The sequence below is a fragment of the Macaca mulatta genome, chromosome 18 (genome assembly GCF_049350105.2).
Source record: "Macaca mulatta isolate MMU2019108-1 chromosome 18, T2T-MMU8v2.0, whole genome shotgun sequence".
Taxonomy (NCBI): domain Eukaryota; kingdom Metazoa; phylum Chordata; class Mammalia; order Primates; family Cercopithecidae; genus Macaca; species Macaca mulatta.
Window position 1 is genome coordinate 24,032,310 of NC_133423.1, and position 19,519 is coordinate 24,051,828.

Here is a 19,519-nt window from a genome sequence, read left to right on the forward strand (position 1 = left end):
TTTTTTTTTTGCATGTTACCTAGATCTTCACTGAGACCACTTAGTAGGAAGAAAAATAAAGAAATATATCCCGAAGTACAACTTGGTCTTTTCTCATTAATTCTTAATGAGAAATTCTCTCACTCATCTTGGGCTCACCTCACAGTGCTCACACCGCCTCACTTTTCCTCTGCTGGTGGCAGCTGTGTCTTATGTGGTAACAAAGAGTCCTCCCTGTGATTTCCTCACTTCATTTTTAAAGAAGCCTGACAAGGTCGCCTTGTCGCCTCGTTCTTTTTTTTTCTTTACCTGGTAGATGCTTGCGGTTTACTTCTCTCAAATTTACTAGCAGTAATATACTCCAGTTTTAAAAACTGTCTTAACAAAAGAGAATCTTAAAATGCTCTCTGAAGAACTTGTCTCTCTTATGAAAGGATCTTATAAACAACATGCAATTTAACTTTTAAACAAGTATTCGGAGTGGTTTCATTGTTCTCAGTGAGGGCCCACAGTGGAAGATCATGGTGGGGAGTTAATGTCTTAAAAAAAAAAATCACACAAAAATATTTGACAGTTAAACAAATATGGCAAATAGTGCATACTCGATGCACTCCCAGAAAATGTTCAATGCACATTCACACACTAGAGACTTTGAGAAGGTCTGAACAAAGAAAGCTGTTTAACCTTCCAACAGTGTCCCCTAAACTTATCTGAGCCCTGAAATTTTTACCCCCAACACCTGAACACCTGTTACCATCTCTTAGAACTACTTCATGGAAAAAAGTCAGACAAGCTTTTAGATAATTAATTAATAGATCATTAAATTTAAGAGACAGTTTAACATTTTAGCTACATCCTTATGAATTTCTTCCTATCCTTCTGGAAATTCCTAATATGATAATATGGTTGAATATATCCACATTAATAAATGCTACAAAGAAATAAAATAAGCTATGACTTGGAACTATTTACCAATGCAATATTATACATTTACCATGATCACGGTGGAGCCTAACCCCGATTTTGGGAAGAAACAGTGAGACTCTGGGATAAAGTGATTTAAGGCTATGTTTCAATTCTTTTATATCTATAGTGGGGTTAGATTTGCCCTCTCTTCCCAACTGGTATATTTTAAGAATCAGGTGATCAAGATCAGGAACAAAATCAAGAATTTTTCATAAACAGTGAAGTGTTATAAAAGCATAAAGAGTGTTATAAAAGTATAAAAAGTAGTATTTCAAGTACAGCATCTATTTCCTTTTCATAGAACTATAATGAATGCTGTTGTGACTTCTTTTTTTTGAACTCTGACTAGATCACTGTCTCATAATTGTGAAATACCTCATTTCGCTTAGAGAAAATTAATTTTTGTTCAATCATTATATCATAATAACATATCATCAAACTTTTCAGAAAACACATGGCAAAAATAAGATCAGAAAACTCGGTTTAAAATAAGAAAATACGTATTGCAAAATAGTTTGTCAGCAGTGCCACCTTACTCTGGGCTCTCTTATGAACTCTTCTGTGGCAACCCTTCAGTCCCAGTGAATGAAGACAGTAGGGCTCTATATTCTGTGCGTCCTTCATTAAACTATTGATCCCTTTAGCATTATCCATAATGTTCCAGCAGCTCAGCACGTCAACTGGTGAAGTGCTAGTCTCTCTCTCCTTTCAATAACTTCCACGCTTTATGGAGAGGAAGTCACAATGATTTATTTACCTGACATTTTCCAGTCCGGATGTCGTACAGGGCCACTGAACCATGGCGAGCTCCAACTGCTATTCTGTGATTCCGCTCATAATAGCTGACCATGTAGAACCTGAGTTGAACATTTTAACAACAAAAACAAAAACAAGAAGCCAGGTGAGATGACCTGCACTTGGAAGTGGACAGCAACATTTCAAAGGTTAAAGCTAGCTCTGATATATATTTTGAAATAAATATATCCATAGTAAATATATTGTGATTTTTCAAAAATGTTTCATTTTAGTAATTCTTAAAAATTAACTGAAAGAAAAATGATGTAGAATATCACTTTGGCCTCTTAATAATTATTTTCAACAGAAACATCTTACAATTACAAACACCCTTGAATTTTTGAAACAAGATATAAGGGCCAAATACAAAAAAAATAAATATGAAAATCCAGTTGTGCTACAGTGACTACAATGCAAATATTTCTATTTGTGCAGAAATGGAAAAGATGAAAAGGCTTACGTATTTCATGTAATTATGTTCTCCTGGTTTATTATAGTATTAAAGAGTAAAATATACTTTCTGGCAGAACAATCATAAAAAGACTACATAAAATTTATGCCTAAGTTCATATCAGTAATTTAGAATAAAATCAGAAAACTGTCTACCAGAAAAAGTTATCCGGTCAAGTTTCCTTGATTTCCCATGTTTACCAGCTTATCTAAATGATAGCCATGGCTTTTAGCAGTGTGAATAAGCATATTTGGTACTTATATTATATTGCATAATTCAGCAAGGATGGTTTGAAGATTGTAAGAGATTGATTTATTATTTATTTTTATTTTTCCAGATTAATTTTCATGATGAGGTTAAGTATTTGAATTCCTTGTCTGTGCATTGCCATATTGATTTCACGTCTATAAGGCTAGGGCCTGAAGTTAAGAATAAAAATTATGAGAAGTATAAATTAGGTATCATTTTATATCTGCGAATAGTTTCAAATATACCTTCCCATTATCTAGTCCTATTGTCTCAGTGTGAGTTGCCCAGATGAACAAATGGCCTACCCTAAATATTTAGGAGGATTTTGCATCAATTCTATTACACATTCCTTGTCTTTTCCCCTTGGGTTCCATAATACAAAACTAACTGTTCTGTTAATATTTATATTTTATAAGGGGGGAGGGTGACATAAAACATGACAGAAAAAAATCTCATTTCTCTGATGCTTTCTTGAGGTATACTAGGGCATGAGACAGCATTTCCAAAATTCTAGTAATAAAGACTGAGAGAGACAAGATATTTGAATGTGGGAGCGTTCTGAAACCAGGGGTATTCTGACAAAGCCATTTGGCATTGGCAGACACTATGACATTCATATATATTTCATAAATCTGGAAAACAAACCATTACATTTTTAAACTTTTGTTTGTTACTTATTACCAAGTAATATACTGAACAATATTTTTGTCCTACCCCCTAAGCCCCACTGAATAACCAGCCTCTTCCCCTTTAGTGGAAGGTTAATGCTTAATTTTTTTTTAACTTTTAGTAACAGGAAGGAAACTACTTCAGTGTGTCCTGCTGGGTGGATTTTCTGTGCTCATGAATGGCAGTGTCCTCTCTGTACATTGGTTTGAGAGAAGGAAGGATATAGAAAGCTCCTAAAACATATGAAGCTTCCCCAGCTATTAAGTGGTTAGGAAAAAGCTAGTTTCTCAAAGTTTTTCTTGTCCAAAGAATATCACTCTACCTTAAGAGAAAGAGTGGGAATCAGCATTCAAAATCTGCCATTCTCACACTTGTAAATGAAAATGATTTAGAAGAGTTTAAAAAACATTTACCGTTTTGTTACTCGATAATTACAGTGGTCTAAGTATTGGGCATCACTGTATCTATATCTGTGCATATATTGACATCTATATCTATACACATATAGTCATGAATAATTTATGTCCTATTATGGTACACAGAATATAATATCTAACAAATGTTTTAGCAAGTATTTATTCTGTGCAGGTTAATACACATAGGAAAATACAATTTGCAGTGGTATTTTGCTTTACCTATTATTTGCACAAATTTAACAACTATATTGCCAACATCTTTTTGCAAAACTGAAAATAATTACCCCCAAAATAACCCTCTTCAAAACAATACATTAGTAAAATACACTTGTGTTGACAAAATCTTACTTAGTGAAACTAGAAACTGAAGAGGTTTTGTTACATTGCCCATTTTCTATGCTCTGGATATCAAACTCATCCTTCTATATCATCTACAAACACCATTATTTATGGTAGAAAGATCAAATCTATTCTTGGAATCAAATCTTTACTCTGCCTGAAAGGACCATATATATTACAGGTCTGCATTTTTCATTCTTTGGAATTTACTACTGGACTAATACTTGTAAACAATAACTTAAAGAATTCTGGACAGTGAAGGTCTTAAGGCATGTTTTAATCTTAGGATTTCTTGTTAAACTTTTTATTCCTTTAGCAGTGGCTCTCTTTACAGAAGAAATCAGTGGTATATACACAGTCACTTCCTAAGTATTCACCATGGGAACCAGCTGCAGTGAACCAATCCCTGCTGAGGCTTCCAGAGCCCACCATCCTCCTAGTCTGCTCTTTCCTGGAGCCAGTCCTCCAGGTAGGTTCTGTCAAGACGAAGGACGCACATTACTTGTTCTCTGCCCTGAAGGGATCAATGGATTGAAGAGAAGGGTCCATTATAGTTTTTAAAGTTGCACTTTTCTAATCTTGACCGGATCCTGCATGACCGGAATTTTCCTAAGGGATGAAAATTCCTGTAAAATTTGGGGGTCTCAGAGTAAGTGTTCTTCTGTGCTGAGCCTTCTGGAAATGGTGTCTTAGTCTCCAGTTCACTGTGTTGATAACATGTCACTTAGGCAGTTGGCCATGACCTGGCAAGAACCATTTTTATATTCATGTTTGAACAATAGTTCTCTTCTGCTAGGTGGACTACAAGTGAAACCAGAGAGCACATCACCACTCAAGTCAGTGAAAGAAGAATAAAGTGGAAATGGGTAATGATGTAAAGTACGTTTCTTGCTGGAGCTGAGGTGGTCATCATCCAACATGTTGAAAGTCACTGATCTCCATGCTTTCATCACTGTACACATGCAGTCAGAGTAACTTTTCAACAATAAATCACCTCTCTTCTGTTCACAGCCTTGTTCAGGACTTGACACCTCTCTCCTTTGTTCGTGCTGCTCTAGTCACAGTGATCTCCTTGCACTTTCTTGAATATGTCAAGGGGGTTCCCATTTGGGGTTTTGACAGTTGCTGCTCCCGCTGCTTGAAAATCTCATCAGCCTGTTAACCACTATTGCTCATGCCCTCACTTCATTTACATCTCTGTTCCAAAGTTATCTTGACAAAGGAGGCTTTTATGGGCCACCCTGTTTAATGCCACAGCCCTTTACCCATTACTTCTAACTCAATATCCTACTTTCTCTTGATTATGCCCATCACCATTGAGATATTAAACAATAATTTTTATTTATTGCTTTTTATCCTCCATCTGGGACTTCGTGTTTTGCATGAATACATAAATATGGTCCAAGCAAGTAGGATGCAACAGTAAGTGAAGTTTGAAACATTACACTTACCCTTCAGTCACCAGTGTACAATCTATGTTAAATACGGATTTTTATGACCAATGAGTATTTTATAGGGTCTAAAATAATAATTGACATGAACAACAAAGGAAACAAAAACTGTCCAAAAATGGCAGAAATCAGGAAATGGGCTCTCCTATGACCCTTTTAGAAATATATTTTCAATTGAGAAAAACAATTGTAGATTTACAAGAAGTTATCTGTAACGGCTTCTGGAGTCTGGGTACCTTAGCATGAGACTGACAGTTACATAATAAAACCTATGTAATTATATATTAGGGAATTAGAAAAGATTGCATGAGCTGAAATTCAAAAAGGTAAATACAAATAGTCTAAATAGTAATATGCACAATAAAATATATTTTCAATATAAATGTTTTCCGGGAAAAAAATGACTCTAAGAATTTGCCAAAGATTTATATTAGCACACAAAAATTTCAATAGAAATGGTATCACTTTGATGCCATTATTGAAATAGGGCAAAACGTAATTAAAAGATAATCATTGATCAATCGTTATTAACTATTACTAGAACAGGCTATTGGGGAGGAGAGATACAATCCAGTTCTGCCAAGATGTATTTGTGACTTCAACTATTGAGGAGCAACTCACAGTGGGGTGTACAAACACGGAGAGGGATGGTTTGAGTTTGAAACACAAATATGAACTGAGTCTACTCTGGCACAGCAAATCACTTGGAAGCACACCATGTTGCTTGAGAGTTTGCCAAACACTCAGTACCTGAGTTTCTAAATAACTTTGGCACTCCCTATTTATACTTTCCCTTGAATTGATGAACTTTTAGTCTTTATAAAAAATGGTCTGCAAATAAGAGAAAATGTGTGAAATTTAAAAGTTAATTTGAAAAAAGAAATAGAAAACATGCAACTCTCAGCAGAATTAGGACTTGGCAAAAAGATGGAAACCTGTAAAAACACTTTATGACTTTGGTAATTTGCAATGATCTTAGGACGTGAAGTTACTGCTGGATATCACTTCCCTGAACATTAGAATGCAACAAGAAACACTTCAATTAATCCAAGATTAACCTCCAGCTTCACATGAAACCATCTTAAATCTAAGCGTACACAAAAGAGAATACAGGGAATACAACTATCTTTTTTCCCCAAAAATAATACCACAACGACTACTATGTGCAGCTAACATGTACTGAGTATTATGTATCAGGCACTGTCCTAAGCATCTGTACATGTATTTTCAAAAGTAGCTGAGGTATTATGAACAATTCTTATCCAGTTGTTTTTAGGAATTCTTAACATGATTGAAAATGGTTCACACCCACTAACAGTAACTACTCTTAACTATTTACTGGATCTGGATCTTCCAAGAGCTTTTCTATTTTTTTTTTTATTTTTTTATTTTTTACCATTCAGACCGCGTCCTGTCCCTCTTCCTCTCGCAGAAGAAGAGAAGAACTATCATCAATGGCAAAGGGCAGTTGCAGGGAAGCAACACGCTCAGGGGAGGATGCTGCGCCTCCTCTTTGTGGTTTCTGCTGCCTACACGTTCAGAGCAATTTCCCTAGTAACCAAGTATAGAAATGATCACTGAAAGTATAGTCTATTTTTTAACCTTGAATACAAGTGATGTACATACTACACATACTTTTCCGCAACTTTGTTTTCTTCATGGGATGGTCCTCTCATGTCAGCACACATGGATCTCACGTCACTCTCGCTCACCTCTGCACTGTAGTTCTGCGTATGTGCACTACATTATTTAACCATTCTTTTTCTGATGGGAACTTAGGTTATACTGTATACAGATCCTCGTATACACCTAGGTATTTCTGTAGGATAGAGACACCAAAGCTGTGTCAAAGCATATGCACATTTTAAATTTTAGTAGGCAATGCAAAATTGCCTTCACTTTTCACCGAAAGAATGTTCCTAATTAGTATTAGCAAACTTCATACTTTTTTTGCCAATAAGAGGGAAAAAAGTATCACATATTTGGTTTACTTTACACAAAGTGACTTTTTAGATTGATCCACTTGGTTACAGTCTGCAGGATATGCATGTAGGTTACATTCTTAATGTAAAGAAAAATTATTTAAAATCGAATCAACTGCATGTTGCATCCCTTTTTTCATCATGCATACTGGATGGGAAAGGAAATACCTCTCAGGTATCCCCAGGAAACCACAGGAAAGATTTGATTACACAACACAGTCAAGCTAGTTCTACAGGAAACAGCAACAGGACTTCTACAGTGGAGCAATGTACGTGTCACTTTGACCCCAAGAAGGTACCAGTGACAACTAACTACCTCAACCTCCTTGGCTAGACAGGACAAGATGCCAAAGAGCTCTTTCAGGGCCACAAACTTGAGGAGCTCAGTCTAAAAGATTCAAGAGGAGGTCCTCAGAGAATTGGTCAACAGCCCTCACAGATGCCACAGTCACAATCAAGGGGGACAGTTTTGTTCAGGGAGAGGCACTTTCTAGAACATGTTTGTACACACCCTCCAGAATTTCAGGCTGCCATGCTGCTAATATGTTTGAAAGGTTCACAGACATCAAAGTGGCTTTGGTGAAGGCATCTGCTCAGGGTGAGCTGTATTGTTAGTTTTGGGGGCTATGAATGGTGGAGGGTGGGGAAATGTTTTCCAGAAATGCATCATTCCTGTGGAGAGCACTAGTTCAAAAAACCAAATGAAGTATCTCTCATTCTGGGATGGTGATAGACACTGCAGAATTCCATTTGAGAGTCACTACTTCCCAGTCAGGGTTTTGCACACTGTAAATAGTCAGTATTTCCTGCTGAGTAGTTCGTTTCCCTCTGAAAAACTTGCGACAAGCACATTGCAGCTGGCGTGTTAAAAGCAAGATCAAAAATGTTTCCTGGGCTATCCAGGCATCAGAAATCCTGCAAGGAAAAATAGCATGCACATCTAGGGTTTGAGGCACAATGGCTGAGAAACAGGCTCCTTATCACCTGGATCTATACTTACTAATTGTGTAACCGTGAGTGAGTTCCTTAACTTGTCTATGTCTCAGTGTCCTAATATGGAACATGGGAACAATAACAGTACTCATTATGGTATGTGTGGTTGAAATGAGTTAATGCAACAGAAGTACCTAAAACAGTGCCTGACACATAGTAAACACTGGTAGGTACATGCAAACCTTATCAGCTATCGTCATCATCATCATCATCATCATCCACCCGCATCTCTGAATATATACTACAGAAAGATTACATAAGATGTAGTTAATTTCCTATTTTCCTATGGCAAATAAGTGTCAACTAATAACATGCTAAAACATAAGGAAAATGGATGCTCAGAATATTTTAAATTTATATATTTTCAAATACTTATGATTTACAACTATAAACCTGATAATAATTGCAAATTATTTTATAGTTTCAGTCTAAATTTGCTAATATAATAGGGATTTGGTCTGAAACACTTTGCTATAGCATTTCAAACAGGCTGAAAATTAAATATTCCTCCTGTTATACAGTGAAATGGAATACTGCTGGAAGGTCTAGTTTTTTGTTTTAATATTAAGAACTTTAGTATTAAAAGACAGCCACCTGTCTGGGAGATTTTATGGTACACAAACTGGACTAGAATGATTTTAGAGGGATTTCTACTTGTGAATATAGAAGTAACATCTAAAATTATTAATTATGAAATGTATTCTATAAAATGGGACCTAACTTAAGAATTTTACTGGAATTTAGGACTGAAGCTACTTTACATCCCATTATTGTAATCACCATATGGGATAAAAACAAACCACAGGTTTGGAGGAGTTTCTTAAAAAATGAGCTCATGCACTGTTCTAAAGTAGACAGTGTTCATTTCCTTACTAGATTTTAAGTGCCCATTTAGGTGAACAGAGCTGATTCAGCTTTTCAGTTGAAAAGCAAAATCAATCAGTCTGTCTACATAATAACCAAGTTTAAGAAAAGGTGAGCTATTTCTGAAAATACAGACTTTTAACTGTTCTGTCTAGATTAGTTTTTTTCATTCAGTTCAAAAGTTTAAATACTTATTTTACCTTGAATTTTTAAAATCTTATCTGTGTTATAGCTATAATGTTTCCCCAATGACACTTTTTACTATTTCTTTCATTTGCGTTATTCTAATATATATCCAGTTTTAAAGAAATACACTCATTGAAAAGAGAAATACAGATGATTTATTATAGAAAAACAGTTAAGAAGTGAAAGTAACTCTTTACCAAGAATCCCCTCTCATCACCCCAGTATCCACCAGTCATAGCTTGGGGTGTGTCTTTCCAGATCTTTTTCTCTTCATATATATACCTGTATAGGTATGAATAATGATCATCACATATAGTTTTCTTTTTTAAAAATGATTTTATTTTACATACTCTTCTGTACTATTGCTAGTTTCTTTTAAAATTTCTCTTTTACTAACATCTTTCCATGTCGGTAGAAATGGATTACCTCAATCTTTTTAACGGCTGTATGGTATGCCATAGTTCTCTATATTTAATAGAAACAAGTGTTAGTAAGAAATAATTTCATTTAGAGGACACAAGTGAATGAGTGTTTTAATATAAAGCACATTATTCTATGTAAATACTAAGATAACTTCCGACAAAAGTCAACTAAAAGTTAATCAGTTAAATCCAGCAAAAACAATATTAAACACTTTAAATTTTAATATCAATAGTATTAAAACTCATGTGCTTTATCCATCTTAAGTAAATTAGAGAAAATTATATCCCAAATCCTTTCAAGTTAGTACCTTCCTTGCTACTACTTATGTCTTTAATTCTACTGGAAAGCCAAAGTAGTTAAGTCATTACATATATTGTTCAGTTCTATGTACATGGTGCTTGAGAATTTCTTCATTCTTAGCCATGAAATATGCAATGTAAAAGAATACAAACTGTCATTTTTGCAAAGTAATCATTGATTCATTAGTCAGCAATTCACAATAGTGTTTAATTAGCATTTCGTTCAATGAGAGTCATTTTTATATATAAAAATAAGCATAGATTTTGGAGTCAGAAGGATATATCTGCCTGATAAACATCTACTCATCTTTGAGAGCTCTGCTAAAATACTACCAGTTCTCCTTTCCTCTATGCACAACTGCCAGCTCCCTCCTTTGTGTCCCTCTTATCATGGCACTGGAAATCTTCTGTGTGTCCTGGACACCCTTTTCTCATAGCGTTTATGGCAGCTCACTGATTGACCTCTCTGTCTCTGCCAAGCCAACTTTAAGGCCCTTCAGGGCAGGGACTGCCTGACAGGCCCAGCATGGCATACAGCACAGATAAACGAATAACTGAATGAATTGGAAATTTTCAGAGAAGTCACAAAAGTGCTTAAAAAATATTTTACTTTGTTAAATTGAACAAGTCCCATTTTTTGATTCCTATTTCTTGAGTGGCTTCTTTTTTTCTAATTTTGGAACTGGGTACTAAGATTAGCCATTTATATGTTAAAAAACAGTCAATTAAAATATTTTCTTTTTATTTTTATTTTCAGTTCTAAAGATAAACACCATATAGTGTTGTAAATATCATCATTAAGAAGTTTGTATTGATTTTTTATCTCTTTAATAAGTATGAGTGGATGATATGCTTTTTAAAAAATAGTTTATTTTTTAGAGATGTTTTAAAATCAAAGCAAAACTGAGGAGAAAGTAGAGTTCCTGTATTATTCCTACATCTGCATGCACACGACCTCCCCCACTATCAATACCCTGCACCAGGGTGGCAGCTTTCTGATAAATTTACGTATCATTTACATTAGTGTTCACTCTTGGTTTTGTACATTCTATGGATTTTGACGAATGTATAATGGCATACATCTACCATTAGAGTATCATATGTATCACATAACATAGTGTCACTACCATGAAAATCCTTTCTCCCTTGACCTCTGGCAACCACTGATCTTTTTCTGACTATAGTTTTGCCATTTCCAGGATGTCATATGGCTGGAGATCATATAATAGATAGCCTTTTCAGATTGATTTCTTGTATTTAGTGATATGCATTTAGTAATATGCATTTCTCCATGTCTTTTCATGGCTTGACAGCTAATTTTTTTAATACTGTTGAATAATATTCCATTGTCTGAATGTAAGAGAGGCAACATGCTTTTAAAAAAACTATCCCTTTGGTTTCCACTTAAACTTTTTTTCCCCGTAAAACTTAATCAGATACAAAAATAGCATTAAACAAAATAGGAACTCCTTGTTTTTCTTAAAACATGTGATTTACCTTCCATATTAACTGAGTTCTTTGTTCATTAAATAGTCTCAGTGCAGGATTAGGTTTGAGAGTAATTACTTCAAAGAATTTTTAGGAAGGCAGCAAAGAAGCCGCAGCATCCATACAGCCCTATGTTAAGACGCATATATTTTAACATGTTTCAGAATTTATTGTAAGATAATGGTTGGTAATCATATATTTGTAAGTCAGCCATGAGAAAAGTAGCTGCTACGCAAAACTTTTAATATTTTGGAGTTGAATGTTGCCATGGTTAGCAGGCACAAGAGCCCCTTGTTTCCTACAGGAGGAAACTGAAGTCGAGTGATGTGCCCCAGACTGCACAGCTGGGTGTGGCAAAGGCAGGAGCCCCCACCACCTGGAATTCGCTGTCTCACAAGACGCAGTCCCATAGGGACAGCTGAGAGCAGTGCTTCTCAAGTGTCCACACTGACACCAGGATGTTATTTGCCCTTTTCACTCTCGTTTTCTCATGAACGTATAGCTGAGTTTTCCAGATTTTACATGATCTGAGATATCACAGGTGGAAGCAGATAGAAGAATCCAGTTGACTTCTGTTAAGCCAGACATCAAAGAGGTTGGCATCATTTTTCATAAAAATATTTTTTATGTTAACATATAATGGGTTCTTTTCAAATAAAATAATTTTAAAATTTCTCAGTTGAAATTTCTAAAATGGCAAATATTGATAGTTATAACGCACTATAAACAAATGTTCTTTGGGTTCTTCAATAATTTTTAAGAGTTTAAAGGGGTCCTAAGATTAAATAGGTTGAGAATTATTCACTTGGAATCTTAATTCTTTGAAAAAGCAGACTATATACATAGTGTATATATGTATATGTGTATGTGTATATACACATAGTGTGCATATAAATAAGATATATATAATAGATATATGGTATATATGTAGCTTAAGATATATACATCATGTGTGTCTATATCTTAAGATTTCATATATATATTCCATATTTTAGGGAATTATACATATTCTGTATCTTTGAGAATTTTGTTTCAAAGAAACAAAAGCAAGCTAAGCCCAGGTGCTTAGGGTTGCTGAGAAGAGACTGTAAGATAACCTTAGAATCGACAGGATGAGATGCCATTTAGGATGGGGAAGAGGTAACTGTGAACTAGGGAAGGAAAAGCCAAGGTAACAAAGACGAGGAAGAGGGTGTGAGGAAGAGGTATGGGAGTGTGCGCCCTGGCTCTCTGTTCCAGGAGCAGACCCTTTAATCCTCAGTGCAGGCACAGGGTCTCTGCATTCATCATTCAACAGTTAAGGTTGCTGGGACTATAATAGGAAATTATCAGAGAAGTTATCTGTTCTTAAGGGCCTAATGAGTAAAAAAAGGATAAACAAGAGGAGTGCAGATTATAAAATTCTGTGAAGCTAAAAGGGTAATAATGTGAGAGTGATGGCAAGGAGGCTGTTATACATAGGGAGGTCAGAGGAGGCTGACCTGAATGATGAGACCACGCAGGCTATGTCAATATCTGGAGGAGGTGCCTTCTAGGCAGAGGAAATAGCAAAAACAAAAGTCCTGAGGCAGGAATAAGCTCGGCCTTATTAAAGGAAGAGAAAAAAGACTAATGAGCCTAGAGAATTTGAGAATAGCGCTTCAAGAATGCAAGTCTGACACATTTAAGAGGATGTCATCTATAATGTGACCTCTAAACAATGGGCAGATTTGCTACCAAAAATTATGTATCATGGTGCTTTAACATCAAATGCCCATGGTTCCTTAAGGAGGTCCCCTTCTGGAACCAGTGGCACTGGAATCCCAAGAAAAGTTAACAGTCCTTTAAATTAAATAGAAGTTTCAGGATTTCTACTGAGCTACAGGAAGCCTAGCCTTAGTTTTCCTGAAATCTAGGCTACCTTCTCTCCAGGTACTGGATCGTAGGAAAGGTTATCACTGTGGGATATGGGAGATGAAGAAAATAAAGAGTTTTAAGAAAGAAAAAATACGTTTCATGATTCTGTGCAACAAAGGATTTCACTAAATCAGTGGTTCTCAAACTGTAGTTTGCAGATGCCTTTCCTTTGAGAAGTCTACGAGATCAAAACAATTTTCATAAAAATACTGAGATATTATTTGGCCTTTTCATCGCGTTGATTTTGCACTGATGATGCAAAAGCAATGGTGGGTAAAACTGCTGACACTTTAACCCGAATCAAGGCAGGGGCACTGACATGTACTCGTTTAGCAGTCGCTATGTTCTTCACTGCCATGCTGGCAGTGAGCAAAACAAAAGAACAGTTTCACTTCAGAATATCCATGATGAAAAAGTTATTAATCAAGGAAATTTAAACCCTTGAGTACACATTGTTTCAATATTCAGTGTGACAAAGTGGGAAGTACGCATAAAACACTTCTGTATACTGAAATCTCATGGTTGTCTTGGAGAAAAACACTTGTAAGATTGACTTGCAGAATGAACTAGCTGCTTTTTTCACCGAACGTCATTTACTTGAAAGCATAACTGAGAGAAAAACTACAGTTATTTGAGAGATACTTTCTTGAATATGAACAAAGTTAAGCCTTTCCAGGAAAACAACTGACAAGATTTATTGTCAATGACACGTTCAAGCTTTTAAGTAAAAATAAGAATTTTGGAAACCTGTATCTGGCTTCTCAACACTAACGTTTTTGAAGAGATCAACAGTAATATTAGCAAATGTGATATTTTAATATTGTTAAATGCAAAGTGACCATATATGGACAGCCAACATAACTCAGTGGACCAACATTCTCCGAAGACCAGGGCATAATGTTACAAAATCACGGGCAGGTGAAAGATCCATTCGAAGTGCAAGATACACTAGTGGATTTAATATAACAGTAAAGTTCATGTGACTGCAGATTCCACATTGCAACTAACCTTTAAAAAACAATCACATGTTGAGTTTTGGTGCAGTGTCCAAGAAGATATAAAATTACCTGAAAAGGCCATTAAAACATTCCTCCCTTTTCAACTACATATCTGTGTGAGCAGTTAAATTCTGACCATATCTTCCAACCAAAATAATATACTGCAACAGATGAAAGACATGCATAGCTATTAAATTCCACCTGTCTTCTAGACAGTAAAGAGATCTGACAAATGTCAAGCGATGCTACTTTTTCTCAGTATTTGTTCATTTTGGAAAATATTTTTCACAAAAATGTTTCTACATCAATGCAAAATGAGTTGATTTTAAATAAATAAACCAATATTTAAAAAATTCTCAGTTTTAATTTGTAAAAGATGAAAATATAGATACAATCCTCATAAACAAAAACTCAGGTCTTCAATTTTGATGAGATCCTGAGACCAAAAAGTTTCAGAACCACTACTTTAAAGACTGAAAAGCATTTGGTAATCAAAAATTGTTTGTAACCAAAGGGAAACAGAGAGACAGAGAGAGGGTTTAGAAAACCAGTGGCGGCAAAAATCAGATTCCAGTAGATGAAGAGAGTGGGAGAGGTGACAAACTGGATGAAGTGTAAACTCCTTGTCCTGGGAAAGGATGGATTGGACAGTAGGTGGAGAAGATACAGAACAAAATACACTTCCAGGCTGAAAAAGAGATGCCATAGAGAAGGAGAAGTTAAGGATAAAAGAGAAAGTTATCTAAAGAGCAAGGTCCAAGAGGCGGTGAGAGAAAATGAGATGAAGGATAGAGAGGAAGAGGCCTGGGCTTGGAACTCAGCAACGGTCAGCTCATCCTCTGATGAGATGGCTCAACTCCATGTGTGCCCCTGACACGTGTAAGCCTGTGTAACAGTGCACACCCCACTCTAAGAACACAGAGCAGATATGAGATCTGTTCAGGAAAGCTGAGCTTCACTGTGGTCTCACTGTCAGCATAAAAAAAGCTTGTCAGTTTGCCTGTTTTTAAAATGAAGGACAGGAAGTAGTAAGTCATAACGGAAGGTCCTTTACAGAATCAAAATTTTACAACTTGTAATTCTATAAAAATAATGCAGTAAGGTCACTGCTTAAGCAAAAGAACTGATGCCATTTATCAGGATGAAACTAAGGACTAAACACACGAAGCGGCATAGCTAGTGTCATTATTCAACCACCGTTACTGAGTGGCTACACTCAGGGTATATATTTTTTAAACTAAAAATTGGGACAGAGCCCAACAAAGGTTTTCTTTTTTTTTTTGGAAGTGGTGAATTTATTTATTTGACAAGTCTTTAAAAACCATAAAAATTAAATCACTCTTAGTTATACATCAAATAAACTGCCTTAACTTAAAACAAAAAAAGTGCGTGAAATAACGACCTATCTGGGAATGCTGGGACATATGGTCTTTGGCCAGTTGGAGCCCTCTACTAGTTGCTATAAAAGAAATGAAGGGAAAAGTCCCTTTCCTCAAGCTACTTATATGTGCACGACTGTGTAGTTTTAAGTGACCAAAAAATCACATCTAGAGGTATATCTAATTTTTGCTCTGAAGAAATCCTAAAATCTCTTATGACTTACAATTTCATTTAAAAAAACCCTAATCCTTTATTTGTCATGTATTACGCCACTACCAGACCTCAAGATCATAATACAATCACCTTAAACTTAAAAAGTACATTGTATTTGTAGAAATATTTTATCTTTGTTTCTAATGGAGCCTTGATAGCAGCTTCTAAGAGCTTAAACCTCTCTATTCTGACATTAGTAAAGAATAATTTTGCCAAATAAAAAACAAGCATTCCTTTTGGAACATGTGCGTATCACACGTACAGGTTCTAGAGTGCTTTTCTCTGGGTTCAGTAACATCTGTACAGAGCACACCGCAAGTACTGCTCTACGCCTTCATGTTTCATGCTGCTGCAGCACACTGAGTAGTGTAATACCAGTCAGCATTGATCCAGAGACCAAAGGAAGACACATCATCCAACTGAGTCAAGCATGGCACACTCCGTGTTGCTTGGTCTTCTGTGTGAGGGACTTCACATGGGGATCTGAGTTCAGTGACATGGCAACTTGCAACGAAATTTTAACAAAGAATTCTGAAGAAATTTCAGTGATGTTTATCCTCCCAAGCCTTGAAAGGAGTCGGTTCTACTTTCTTGGCGTCTAGGGTATTTTTAACTGAGGATGCTGTATTATTTATAGTCCAGGCAATTAAATGTAAATTACTCAGAACCCTCTAACAATAATTATCTAGAGTGCTAGACGATGCCTTTTTGAAGATCACCGAGGAGACGTATGAAGGCAAAGCCAAGGCCTAGCTGGGAAAGAACCTACAGAGATTCATTTCTTAAATGTTACCTTATTGTGCTTCCTATTCTGCTTATTTATAAACATAAAACTAATTCAGTGCTGCAGCAGTCTTGTGGCTAATATGTTTGTGCTTTAAAATGGATGCAGTTTAATTCCTATATAATAATACACTCATATTTGTTACACTGATAAAAAATCTGACAGGAGAACCATTTTGTATAACTGTGTTAAGAAGGATGTGTGTGCTACATTTTTTGAAGGGCACTGAAATCTAAGTAATTTTCTTGTATTATTAGTAGATGACACTATATTATTAATATCCCAGAAAGTGAAATGTGAATTATTAGGAAATATTTAAAGCTATGACTGTAACGTTAATACAGCTAGTTAATAGTGTGTGATTTTTATAACTTTTACTGGATTTGTTATAGAAAAATATCTATAGCTATATAAACGACTCCAGGAAGATCTAAAGTATTTCAGTTAATACAAAAAATGTCTTTTTTATTTTAGAAAATAATCATAGCTAATATTCTTACAATGATTTTTACTTTCATGGCTTTTGAAATAAAACCGTGTATTTCATATACACATATACATACATGTACTAAGGTACATACACACATACATATTTCATACACATACACACATAACATAAAGGACTTAGGGAAGCTTCTAGAATACAGTAAAAAGATAGACAAAAAAGACAAAGCTGAAGGTATGATTATGAGGGAAGGAATACGGGAGACAAAAGCCATAACTTCCTAGACATAAGCAGGGACTTTGGCTTTGAGCGGCTTAATGGCCAAGGCAAATTTTAAAATTAACACTGGTTATATGGGAAAAACAAACAAAACACAAACAAAAACCACATTCTAGGTTCCTTACGAAAAAAAAAATGAGCTGTCATCTAGGTTTAAAAGAAACGTCTTGAGTCTTCACAGAAGGGACACTAAACAATGTACCGAGTGACATCAACATGACAGCCCTGCGATAATAGGACCACCGTTCTTACGCACTCCCTTGAAAGGTGCCTCCATGCAAATGGCAGGCCTAATGCTGAAGAGGAACATGGGCAAAGAAACCTCGGAGGAGAACAGAAAGCCTAGAAAAAAATGGAGCTCTTGGATGGTTTCACCCAATCTAAAGATGTAAACTAGAATATTCCAAGGAATAAATGGACCACATGTACTCTAAACTAGCTTCTTAGTGCTCTGTGTTTCTCAGCTGAGTTTTAGATAAAACCTGATTAATGAAAGTCTGCACTTACAGTCATCAGCAGGCATTCTGTGGCTCTAAGGGCAAGTCTTTAAAAGCTCATGGTGTATCTCTGGAATGCACGGGCTGAAGGAATATCTTCAGCCATTTCCTTAGAAATTCTGAGTTTATTCAATATATAAATGAATTAAAAAAAATACAAAAATTAGCTGGGCGTGGTGGCACACACCTGAAGTCCCAGCCACTTGTGAGGCTGAGGCGAAGAACTGCTTGAACCTAGGAGGCAGAGGTTGCAGTGAACTGAGATCGCGCCACTGCACTCCGGCCTGGGCAACAGAGTGACACTCCATCTCAAAAAAAACCCAAAAAACAAAAATCCACAAACAAACAAACAAACAAACAAAAAACCCTACAAGCCCACTGGTGAAGGTGAAAAAAACTAAACAACAAAATAAAACCCAAACTCAGGATTATTCAGCATTCTATATATAATGCTATTTTACCTTTGGACTCACAGAGAATAGTTAATTTTATGTTTACCACCAGTCAGAATACATTCTGTTTTTAAATACTCAATGACTTCAGGACACTACATTAGCTCTTAATTAAATTAATACAACTTTAGATGTGGAAGATCATGTTTACAATGTTGACTAGAAATTATTTGTTACTTTTTACAGATATGAAAGCAATAATGTCATCTGGTAGTTTTTTACTTATATATTACTTTGAAATATATATTAGCTAATATTTTGTATACATTTTAGATTTTCACATTATTATTAGAGAGATCCACAAAAAAATAGTACTGTGTGAATACCCAAATCATAAGCACTTTTCTGGATGCATCCATAAATATTTCATTTACAAAGAACACTAATGAAGTTTCACACCATTTTGTGATCTGTCAACCACAGCAGCCGAATACTGGCATAAGGCAGCATTAAAGAGGTTAGTCTAAGACAAAACCCAGAGCACATTTTAAAAAGGGTAAAAGGAAGGAAACAAAAAGAAAAAGAATACAAAACTATATAAAGATTTTAAAAACAAACATCACATATCTGAACCACAGATACTCATGCCATTGACTTTGGAGTTTCCTATTTCATGAAAGGCATTTTGTATACAGAAGACTCAAAAGTGCTGTAAGGCACCTAGTAGAATCCAATGGTACAGACATGGCAGATATTCAATAAAATAATTTTAACTCCTACTGATATGTTATCTTTGTTGTTCATATATTAACCTAGTAAAAATCAGCCAATAGATGGAGTGGCATTGACCTGTAAAACTTCTGAGGACCCATGCAAGCTTAGTGTTCTCTGAAGTCCTCTATAATTTGTCATCTATTGCAACTCACATTTAGCATAAGCTACAAGCTTATATTGTTAATCATTCTTCTATGTTTATGTGCTGACTCACAAATAAATGGGCCTATGTGGACTTTATTTTCACAATCTTAATAATATCTACATAACTTCATAACTTTGTTATAAATCTGAAGTTTCATAAAATTATG

At 35.5% G+C, this 19,519-nt stretch overlaps 1 protein-coding gene and 1 pseudogene across 2 annotated transcripts in view; both read right to left on the reverse strand.

Annotated features, from left to right (window-relative positions):
* The window catches only part of WDR7 (WD repeat domain 7), a 388,194-nt gene that overhangs the window by 67,130 nt on the left and 301,545 nt on the right, over positions 1 to 19,519 (reverse strand). For both annotated transcript variants that reach the window (XM_001084877.5, XM_001084992.5), the window contains one exon: positions 1,703 to 1,802. In XM_001084877.5, the coding sequence (XP_001084877.2) occupies positions 1,703 to 1,802 (100 nt within the window). The remainder of the gene's footprint in view (positions 1 to 1,702; positions 1,803 to 19,519) is intronic.
* On the reverse strand, positions 6,710 to 6,908 carry LOC114673921 (small nucleolar RNA U3; annotated as a pseudogene).